The following is a 12,117-nucleotide window of genomic DNA, read 5'->3' on the forward strand; positions in this document are numbered from 1 at the left end:
AAAATTTCTTATATATTGAAAATATAGATCGTGTTCATCTGTTTTAGCTGGAACAAAATTATGCTCTCAATTTTATGATTAGAATCTTCTTCTCCCAATACTTCTTCAAATTTTTCATCTGCTTCCTTGTGTAGCAATTTATTGAAATCCACTTGAAATAAACAATTCGTGTTATTAGTTAAAACGCTTTTGTTATAATTCGTGAAAATATATATTATTTACATCGATTTCTTATTCTGCTTCTTTACAAATAAAATATCCGTGTTATTAGTGCCCTGCAAATATTCAGAAAATTGCAGAATAATGAAAAGGAACTTTGAGGAATTACTTAATATAATATTTTAAGAAAATTTAAACACGTTTGTTTGAATTCTGGAAGCTGGGAAACACAAAATTCAAACAATTGTTTCTACCTTTGAAAAGTTATTTTAAAAATTCATACAGCTAAATAGTCTATTAAAATATACAGCTTTTTGTTTGAATTGATAAAGACTAAAACAAGAAGTAGGGCGAAAGCGTGTTATGATCCTTACGTTTTAGGTTTGAATATTTTAGGAAAAGTTAAAGTTGGTCAAAACTACTTCCATTCACGTTTATTAGATAGAAGCTCCGTACCTTATTAAATGTTTTTTTTTATATATACGAGATACAAAAACGTACTTTATTTATTGTATTAATTATAATTCCAGTTAGTCCTTCAATTTCGCCATTTACGTTTGGTACCCGACCAGTTAACGCAGGGCAATTTATTCAACAGAATTGCGTTGTTACGGAAGGAGACGAACCTATGGATATTATCTGGACCCTGAATGATGAAAATGCGTCGTCCGTTCCGGGCATTAATGTGATTAAGATCGGTTCCAGAACTAGTATTTTAACTATTGAATCAATTCGAGCAAATCATGGTGGAGATTATACTTGCACAGTAAGGAACGCTGCTGGAACAAAAAACTTCACTGCTCACCTTGCCGTTAATGGTGTTTGTACATTTTAATAAACTTTCCACATTTTATTTTTCTTTTCCTTATCAAGATTTCTGTAGAAATACTATTAATATCACCTCTCCTAATCCTTTATATCAAAAGCTATTCTTAAGTGAATAATATGAATTCTAATACGAATAGTGGATTCACCATATATGGGTGTTATTTTTCTTCACAGTTCCTCCTAAAATATTGCCATTTTCCTTTGGGGAAGAGACATTAAACGCAGGATATCCGGTTACAGTGACATGTGCTATTATAGATGGAGATAAACCTATGTCTGTACTTTGGACATTTCACGGTGCAAACATCTCACAGGAAAATGATATTGTAACTCTTCCTCTGGGAGATTCAGGATCTATATTAACTATTAGATCTGTAAGGGCAGAACACGCAGGAAATTATACATGCATTGTGCAGAATTCTGCAGGAATGGCATCACATTCGTCACTTCTTCGAGTAACTGGTAAAAGAAGCCGATAATGTTTTATTAACTACTTACCCATGTCTTGGCTTGTCCTTTTCTCCTAAATATATATATATATATATATGTAGTCATATAGTCTCTCACTTCGTGTAAATAATGAAGTATTCACCATTTTTGTATAATAAATTGTTTATGCTTCTATGTAAACAATATAGTCATCGAATAAAACTAATTTTGTAGTAATCAAAAATTTCCTTTCGCAGTTCCTCCTAAACTCTTGCCTTTTACATTTGGAGAAGAATCACTAAACGTGGGTGACCCAGTCACTGTAACGTGTGCTGTTATTGGTGGAGATAGGCCGATGTCAGTCCTATGGACATTTCAAGGCAGTAATGTCTCTCAAGACACTGGTATATCAACAGTGCCACTGGGCGATTCAGGTTCTATTCTCACGATTAGTTCAGTGAGGGCAACCCACGCAGGAAATTACACGTGTCATGTGAGAAATCACGCCGGAATGATATCTCATTCATCAATACTTCGCGTAACTGGTAAACATATTGCATGATCATTCAATAGTATTTTGTATAATCTTCAAGGCATATCCTTTCTAATTCGTTCCATCTCCCCAAAAGTATGAGTTTCAGGATAAAAGATTCAATCTGGATAAAATATTCTCATTCTACAACCACATATCCATGTGCATGAGTCTGTGTGTATATATACTAGAAGAGAATACACAATAGCGCAAAAGAATAATACTAACAATTTCTATCGCCATGGTCATCTGTAAGTAGAAAAGGAAGAGGAAAGAAAAATAATGATATATGCCCGTCACTATCGCTATTATCAGGAATTAATAGATAATACAGAGCAGCTAGTCCCCTTTATTAAAAATTAAAAGAATAAAAATTTCAACACTGTTAGAGAATACAGAATAGACAAACTTTACGAACGTGTATTTGGAGAAGTATGCGCGATACTTTTTATTTCATTTCTCTATCCCATGATGCGAGTAATATAGCATAAAATACTTGTTTCATTCTTTTTAGTTGTTCTAGTAAAACTGACACAAAGATGTGTTAGTAAGATATCAATGTTTCTCTGATTTTTCTTCGATCTCAAATTGACGAATCTCAGTTATTTTGTATTCAGCCCAAAAAAAGCAAGAAAAATATCTGGAACTTTCTGTGTGATCAACTATTTGTGTGTGGAAAATAATCACTATATACATATACATACATAATATTTTTATTTACTGTTCCTTCGATTGTATATAATGTAATTCATCTAAACATTAAATACCGAAAAGATCAGAATATTAAATATAATAAATTGACAAATGCTGTGACTATTTTGAAAGTTCTGCTCTATTTAAACTCTACTATTTACTCAAATTTAAAGATTACTCTTACTTGTTAATTAATGAGTTCTGCTCTATTTAGAGTAGGGATGAAACGAAAACCTAACGCATTGTATTTCGTATCTATGCAACTTATTATTTCGAGATTGATTCTTGACTTTTGGATGTTTTATGTGCACTTCAATTTTAGAATTAATCCGGTAATTCACTGAGAACTTGCTCAAACATCACTGGAAGCACAACTTCTATTTGTGTCAATAGTTCTCAAATATAATTCCTTGTTCCAGCTCCTCCTGAAGTTCTTCCGTTCACATTCGGTGAAAAGCCTCTTAGTGCAGGCTATCTTGTAACAGTACCTTGTGTAGTAGTGGGTGGAGATAAACCATTAGCTATTCAGTGGACATATGAAGGAAAAGACGTCACACTGCTTCCTGACATAACTACAATGACTTTGGGAAGTACTGGTGTAGTATTAAATATTGCCTCTGTGACAGCACAACACGCAGGGAACTACACATGCATAGCTGAAAACAGGGCCGGAGCAGTATCATATTCAGCAGTTCTTCAAGTAACTGGTACCAACTGCATTATACATACATAATTTATTTTTATACTGTCCTATCATTTTAGTTCTTTGGAACTGTTCATTTGTCAAAATAATTCTGTTTTATGTATGGGGTATTGGCTTTATTGCAGCCTAAACAATTTCGTTCTGAATTCCTATACAATGATAAAATCAAAGATCCTACTGAAGTACTACTAAATGGAGAACAACGTTTAAATCTGTAACCCAATTCCAATTTCCAAACTTAGTACTACAAACATGGTACGAATGTGTGTTACACGATATAATGTCAGTTCTATTTTCTTCAATTACTTAAACAATTACCACGTAATTAATAATTTTATGCAGCTCATGGAGTAGGATTATCTACTAATTAATCAAAGAACACTATGGCAAACACTGAAACATTTATTTTACCTTTGTTTCCCTTACTCAAGAACGTTTATTTATATTCATCGTGGGTAATATTGTTAAGTTGTTTTAACTTCAACAGTTGAAATCACTTCAAATCTACATTTCTTTATTATAAAATATTTTCCCCGTATTTATTTCTATTGGGTTACAAACAGAGGCCCATCGTTTTCGTATTTTAGGGGATATACAGTAGATGCAAGAGATATTATTCTCATTTTAGGTTTTTACTTACAGTGTTGCCCAAAATAATTCCTTTTCAATTTGGCGATGAACCTATATACGCGGGTCAAGCAGCTCAAGTTACTTGTTTGGTATCTGAAGGAGATACTCCTCTTGAGATAACGTGGAGCTTCCAAGGTTCCAAACTTTCTTCTCAAATGGGAATATCAACAACTAAAGTTGGAAGAAGGGCAAGTCTTTTGCTAGTAGATCCTGCCAATTCCGGTCATCAAGGAAATTACACTTGTACCGCAAGAAATGCAGCAGGATCTGTTAACTTTACAGCAACTCTTAATATATATGGTAGGAAGAAATAATATATAAATATATTTCGCGAGAGCATTTCTCTCCTTTTTCTTCAACCCTTCCATTAATTGACTGAATTTCTTTTGATAAGTAGCGAATATCAAGTTGAGTGGCATGCCAGTCAGTCTTGTGGTAGAATTTACTTCAGTAGGTTATTTGCTCTTAATATTTAATTCATTTAACTGAGCTTGAATACTTTCTCTGTCTAGTTGAATAGTACTTCATAAGAAAAATTTTTGCAAAACAAAATCGAAAGAGAATCTTGCACACGCTGAAATACATGATAGACATAAAACAGCATATCAGCTAAAAGTGTGAGGAGGATAGGAAACAAACTACACACCTGAAACTTCTCTAGAAAAGTGTACTTTAAGTTTTCAGGTTTAATTACTGAAGGCATACTAAAAGAAGTACTATGGAAGCGTTCGTTATAAAAATGTTTTTTTGTAATGTAACAAGTAGCTGCAAAGCATTCACATGCGATAATAATAGAAGTCAAGAATCGGAACCGAAAAGTCCTAAGTTCAAGATGATCATAGTGTCAATATGATAAAGAACTTTCACAGAAAGAAAAAATAAAAAATAAAATAATATAAAGGTAGAAACTGCGATACCAGTTGAATCTAAACTTTTAAACCTCTGCAGCTGTTTACATTTTCACACTCTGAGTAAAATATTAGCAAAGTTCCTGTAGTTTGTCGTGGTTTGTGAACACTTACGAAAATCAAGTCCTTAGCTATAACAGCGCTTTCACCTTGGATGTGAAGGTTTTGGTTTGATTCCCAGTAAAAGTTAACGTAGTTCGAATCTCACATTAAACTTTAAGTCCATATCTCATATATCTTTACTATTGAAAAAGAAATTAAATTATAAATGAAATATCAAATATAAATAAACACAGCGTTTAGGAGAATCAAAGAAAGAGGACCATGAAACCAAATAGTATAGTATATTATGAAATTACTTTCCATGATTGAATTCTGTGGATTATAACTGCCAAATAAAAAAAAAAAATGTAATTTTATTAAAAACTGAGAAATTACGAATAATTTGAAATATTTGTTTTTAGAAATCAGATTCTTTGTATCATATTTAATGCTCCATTGAATTACTTTATAAACAATTCTAATATATAAATACATGGTTCCAAAATAAATAAAATGGAACAGGATATACCTGAATCTTTGTTTTAGTAAAGAAGAAAAATTATTAAAAAGTGGTGTGGAGGCTAAATTTAGGCTTCCTTTCTGTAGAAAAATTAATTTATCAGAGAAAAGAAATTTTTTGAAGAGTTAAAATTCCACTCTACAACAAGCACTCTACAAGAAATATATATCTTTAAGACGTATTAGTTACGTCTCGCGCATCTAGTTCCATAATTTCAGATATTAAACACTGAAATGTAAATATTTGTTCTTATTCTCAGTGGCACCGCAAGTTACACCATTCAACTTCGATCAAAACGGTGTGAATGCCCAGACTTCAGTTCGTGTATTGTGTGCTGCTTTAGTCGGCGACACACCAATTACTATAAAGTGGTTTAAAAATGGGCATGAAATTTGGACAGGGATGAGCGCAGTAATACAAAAACTTGACGACATGACTAGTATACTCGCATTACATCATATCAATGTAGAAGATGCTGGAAATTATACCTGTGTAGCGAGTAATGCAGCTGGAAATGCAAGCCATTCTTCACAATTGAAAGTAAAGGGTATTTAAAGAAATTACATGAATTAATTCGCCGTTATTTTGCTTTGTTTTACAGAAAAAGCAACACTTCTTCCCCTTTCTTTTTCGTCCGAATATAGCAGTGAAGGAGATTATGTCCAATTGACTTGTGTTGCGACGAAGGGTGATTTACCAATAACTTTTAATTGGTTCTTGGATGGCAATGCTGTTACTGCATCTCTGGGGGCAACTACTGTTAATGTGGGTCGACAAACAAGCTTGCTAATTATTCAAAGTGTTTCTTTCCAAAATGCTGGAACATATACATGCGCTGCTATTAACGCAGCAGGAACAACTAATACGTCTGCTGAATTAATTGTGAAGGGTAATGAAACTTCTGAGACAAATATATCCTAATATCGTTCCTACTACATACACTGTATATCTAAACGCTTACGAATTTACTTCCGTTATTATATATTTGTATAATTGAGTTTAAGTAGTAATTAATAACTACGCAAGATCGGTTACTAATAGTGTACTACCATTTGACAAAAAAGAGTGACTTATCACTTTATTTTTATTTTTATTATTGCTTGGGCGTGGTGCGAACGAACTATTTTCGATTTTGAGTTTTAAAGCCAGATTTCTTTCACGTTTTCGCATTTTAGCATGTATACTCACTTTACAGTTGATCTATGCGCAAGTTTACGTAAATAACTAAGTAACACACAACTATTGACATTAATAAGATAATACAAGCATGTTAAACTATTGAGAATCTTCTGATCGATTATTTGTTGGTACTTTAGTCTTCTTAAACTTCTAGAAAAGTTTATATAACTTGATCTTCAAAAACACTGAATCTTATGATCCAAGCACATTCCTTTCCTGTCCTAATGTTTCCTTTCTTGAATTCCCTGTGCTGGATCATATTTGGTTAGGTCGCGTTCCATATAGTTGCACCAATATTTTACCATAATGTACCTTTTTAGTTAGTTCTTTACTTTTTTTATTGTTAGAAACTTAATTCTCAGTTCCATGTGTTACTAGTACTATTAATTAGAATAAAAGAAAACCACCTAAGAAACTGAGACTTAAGTTTTCATATCTATTTTGATATAAATTTTGATTTGCATGTCTTATTAATATGCATGTTATCATTGAGTTTATGGTTTAATTTTTATTAAATTAGTTGTCATCTTTGTTTTTGTTTAGATCTTTTAAGTAGTTTAGTCAGTGTAGTGTTGTTTTCTTTTTTATTCCAAGGCAGAATCAGTTGGTAGATTTTTTGACATAAAGCTGCCTTTGAATATACATTTAAGAATTTTATTTGTCAATAAATCTTTTCAGAATTTAAATGCAATATAAATTTACTTCTCTGAAAATGTCTTACTTCTATTCTTTATAAGTGTTAACTGTGTTTTATATTTTTAAATATGATTTGCGGCAATTTATTATGAATGGTACTTATTTGAAGCTAAATGTTCATTATCTGGTTAAACAAAAACGTAATGAACATAACCAGAAATAAATATAGTTCTCTAGTAACATTATTTAAGATTCTGTCTTGGAGGATGTAGATTATTGTTCTCAATTTCTGAAAGTCACTCATTGAGCTTTAAGAATTAGGAATTTATATTAGACGCGGATAATATTTGTACCGGAATAAATATATACATTGATATAATATTATAGTTCGTCCGAGCTTAGGATATGCAAACTTATTTATGAATAAGGAAAACTACCACAGTTTTTGAAAAGTTAATATTTCCATTTGTGTAATATGAAAAAGGAAGGACATATACACCTTTAAAATGTATATACATACAGAATTGAAACAATCAGTGACTTTTGGAAGTGATTTGATTAAGATAAATTGTCTAAATACTTTCCAGTATTTTCTTGAAAGATTAAGTTCAATTCTTTTCAACATGTCATCAAATCAATTTCTAATGAAATATATTGAATAAATTTAAAAGTATATTATTAGAATTTAAAAAATTGCAAAATAAAATTATGTAAAAGTAACTCAGTTTGTGCTTTTAATAAATTTTGAAATTTTTTTCATTAGTTTTGAGATTAAAATAATTGAGAAAATACTTTAAAAAAACAAAAAAAAAAAAAAAAAAAAAAGAAATTCTAGTTACATTTTAGATGTATAACCGGTTCGAGAAAATATATTACATGAAAGTTTATTTTGCTTCAGTTCCTCCAAGATGGATATTAGAACCTACAGATAAAGCTTTTGCGCAAGGCAGTGATGCAAAAGTTGAATGTAAGGCTGATGGATTTCCAAAACCTCAAGTAACATGGAAGAAAGCAGCAGGTAAGCAAAATAGAAATGTGCAAAATTATCTATTTTGGTTTTGTATGATGTAAACATCTCGTCAGGTTTGAAATTTTAAGTCAGAAACATTCTAACTCGTGTAAGTGCTTAGAAAACATTGATGTAGGACTTGATATCTTTTATGTATTTGAGAATCTTATGAATCAAAGTTCTAACACTTATTAAGATTTGATTATTATTATTTTGGAAATTATGGATAACGAATAAGTATCACATTCGTTTACATAGATGACAAATTATATTCAGATTTTTACACAAACACTAATTGTTGAAAGGAGATTTTTACACAAACACTAATTGTTGAAAGGAAAATGTTCTCTGCTAATGTTGTTGTAAACTGATTTTAGGAGATATGCCAGGTGATTACAAAGATTTGAAACCAAATAATCCTAATATTAAAGTAGAAGATGGAACATTAGCAATTAACAATATACAGAAAACAAATGAAGGCTACTATTTATGTGAAGCAGTAAATGGTATTGGATCTGGCTTATCTGCCGTCATATTAATTAGTGTGCAGGGTAAGTATTTATAATGATATTTAATTTATGATTAATTATTTGAGATTATTATAACTCTTTGAATTTATCCGCCCCGTTTTTATAAAGCAAAATACTTTCTTAAAAGTTAATACAGTGCAAATTCTTTGTTGAGTTTGGAACAATTTTGAAAATATATACGAGTCATTTATAAGACGTAATAGCTTTAAAAAAAAAAAAAAAAAAAAAAAAAAGCATATAATTAACTACAAATAAAAATACTATTATATATATATAGATGTAGTATGATATTATATTTCCTTAAAGTTTTGCTAATAGCATATTATGCCAAAAAATAGAGAAAAATAATTTTATTTCGTAATGATTTAAAAATATATTTAAGGGAGATTTTTTTTAGCTATTTTGCCTTCAATTTTTAATGAAAATTAACTCATTGGTGTTCAAAAAGCAAGTTGTAACTTTAAACCTCAAATATTGTACGTCCTGTATTTATGTTTGTATTGTTACAGCTAATCCTAATTTAAATTAAGAATTTATATTTATATTTACATCCATTTCTATGTACGTATTTGGAAGTCCAACAAAACGTAGTATGATTCTTTTTTTCAATCGTAATTACAGAATAATTTGAAAAAAAAAAAAAAACATGAAAATGAGATGTTATTTTAAAATATGTACCGTAAATTCATCAATCTTTACAATTTATGTTGTATAAGCTATATAAAAATTTGTTATGATTCTGTAATTTGAAGGGAAAATTTATATCACTGAAAGCACAATTTTGTTCAAATTCATCTTTCTTATTTCAATAATTTTAGAATTTATGATACATAAATTTCATCTATAATTCAAAAGTATTGCAAAATTGTAATTCCTTCTATTAGAACTCTTCTATTGTAGTCACTAGTTTTAGCGATGAATTAAAGCAAGTTTCTTACCATTAACTGACAAATTCTTGTGTTAGAGTATCGTCTCCAACTAATCTAACTTTTAAATGCTATAATATTTTTTTAAAAAGCTATTATTGTCACGACTGTTATCTTTAGCTCCACCTCATTTTGAAATTAAGTTCAGAAATCAGACATCTCGAAGAGGTGAACCAACTGTTCTCCAATGTGAAGCTCGAGGAGAAAAGCCAATCGGAATCTTGTGGAACATGAATAACAAGAGGCTGGACCCAAAGAGTGATAATAGGTACAAATATATTATTAAATAATTTATTTCTATATAATAATTTTCTTAAATAATACTTATATATTTAATTACTTGCTAGTTTCCGTTATCTAAGTAGTATAATTAATAATGATATGAAGTGCGAACGTAAAAGACAATTGAGGATAGAAATGGTGAAAGAATCATTTAGGAGGAAGAAAAGTCTATTTTGTAATCCTTAAATAAATAGTTGAGAAAAAGACTCATAAAATGCTTCATGTGGACTATTGTACTCTATATCCAGAAACATTGGCATTACGCAAAAGCGATGAGAGAATGGAAGCTTTTTAAATGTGGGTGTGTAGAATAGCTGGGTCGAGAAGAAACGAGAGAAAGGGTGCTAGAAATGATGGGGTAGAAAAGAGCAATTTTAGATGTAATTGAAAAGACGAAGAGAACGTGTTTGGACATTGGCTGAAAAGGAACTATTATGAGGGACGTGATAAACGGTATGGAGGCAGAAAAGAGAGAGAGGGGGCGAAAGATGCTACAGTTAATGGAGAATATTAAAAAAAATCGTACGTGAAGACGAAGGGTTAACTGAAGACCATGGAACATGAGAGTTTCTCAGTTGCGGCAGCTGACCTGCCAAGAATAGCAAAATAGCTGCTGCTGCTGCTGATGATGATGACTAATATCGCAGTGTCTTAACAGGAGAGCACTCAAGTTTTAAGCGTAAAATTGGTAGGGTTTGGAACTAAATTGTATCGCGTGAGAATGATAGCAAACCAATATTATATGCATGGGTTTTCTCGGAAAATTGACTTTTTCTTAATCAACTGTTCTATTGACATTCATATGTATTTTAGTAGATGATATGTAGTGGTCATACGAGGTAAAATGATTAAACACAAAGATTATAAAACTATAATATTGAGTTATTTTGCAAGCAAATGTTCCCTGAGTCCATGTTCTATGTTCCATTTCTATCTCAGCTCTTAGTATTAACAGTGGAAGCATTTTGTTCCATAATCAGTTCTTAAAGCTGAATTAATATTAAAAACATTTTGATATAAGGAAAGTTCTGCCTAAATGCAACATTTACACACTTTCAAACATTTTTCATAGTTCAACGTACAATAGCTAATCTGGTAGTGTAAGATTCGGCTGTGGGACCATGTGGCAATTTTATCAAATTCGGAAGAATCTTGTTCTTCTTGTTTGTTCATTTTTCCCTAAATATTGAGAGTTATGTAATATCCTAATTTCTATGATTTAAATTGCAATTGCAGGTATACTATTCGAGAGGAAATTTTACCAAATGGAGTTCTCTCTGACTTGAGTATCAAAAGAACTGAAAGAGGAGATTCTGCCCTTTTCACTTGTGTAGCTACTAATGCGTTTGGCAGTGATGATACGAGTATAAATCTAATAGTTCAAGGTAGGTTTTTTATTACCCTATTTTCCATCATGTCAAACATATTTCCCTTTACATTCCCTCTTATCTTATTTACGCCAGAGAGCGTTTATTTTTAACGGTTTGTGGTGCAAGAGTGAGAAAGATAGGCGCAGTTGCCAAGCTATGAATACTGAAATTCATTGTACCTTCGCACATATGTGAAGTGCGAGACCTGCTGAGCTGGCGAATATGTAAGAACTGACAATATATTAGGGTCGCTTAATGATGTGTTCAAAACCTGAACCAGATATTGGGCTCATTTGTGCCTGCTGCTCGTTTGTCCTTTTGGCAGACGAACTTATATGAGTACGTTTACCATTATTATGGATTTTTAGTTCTCATTACTTTCTTTTGTACAACTATTTTTTTTTTTTTTTTTTTTTTTTTTTTTTTTTTTTGTTTCCATTATGTATTCTAATGATTTTGATTAGTACATTTATTCTTGACAAGATTTCATGAGTTACTTGGAAGTGTTTTGAAGAATTTATGATGGTTACTACATCCGATTAGATTTATATCCTGTATGTCTTTAGCCATAAAAATGTTGCCTTAGATTTTCTATGCTTCAGTCTCAAGATTATTATAAAAGTATGTGTGAAATATAATGATAATAATATTTTTAAGTTATTGGTAAACACTTTAGTCTTAATACAAATATGGATTTGGAAATAGGGTAGAACATTAATTTCTAGTGCAAAAGATCTGTGA

General features: G+C 31.0%; 1 protein-coding gene across 50 annotated transcripts in view; it reads left to right on the forward strand.

The window, feature by feature from the left end:
• Window positions 1-12,117, forward strand: part of Dscam1 (Down syndrome cell adhesion molecule 1) — a 302,800-nt gene that overhangs the window by 235,866 nt on the left and 54,817 nt on the right. For 24 of the 50 annotated variants that reach the window (XM_081758547.1, XM_081758559.1, XM_081758574.1 and 21 more), the window contains 5 exons: window positions 6,046-6,333; window positions 8,158-8,277; window positions 8,646-8,819; window positions 9,845-9,992; window positions 11,243-11,391. In XM_081758547.1, coding sequence (XP_081614673.1) covers window positions 6,046-6,333; window positions 8,158-8,277; window positions 8,646-8,819; window positions 9,845-9,992; window positions 11,243-11,391 — 879 coding nt within the window. Of the gene's footprint in view, window positions 1-1,161; window positions 1,450-3,060; window positions 3,349-3,986; window positions 4,275-6,045; window positions 6,334-8,157; window positions 8,278-8,645; window positions 8,820-9,844; window positions 9,993-11,242; window positions 11,392-12,117 lie in introns of all 50 variants that reach the window. The other 26 variants (XM_081758591.1, XM_081758585.1, XM_081758592.1 and 23 more) reach the window with 4 other exon arrangements.

Source organism: Thermobia domestica, chromosome 5, assembly GCF_964235325.1.
Source record: "Thermobia domestica chromosome 5, izTheDome1.hap1.1, whole genome shotgun sequence".
Classification (NCBI taxonomy): domain Eukaryota; kingdom Metazoa; phylum Arthropoda; class Insecta; order Zygentoma; family Lepismatidae; genus Thermobia; species Thermobia domestica.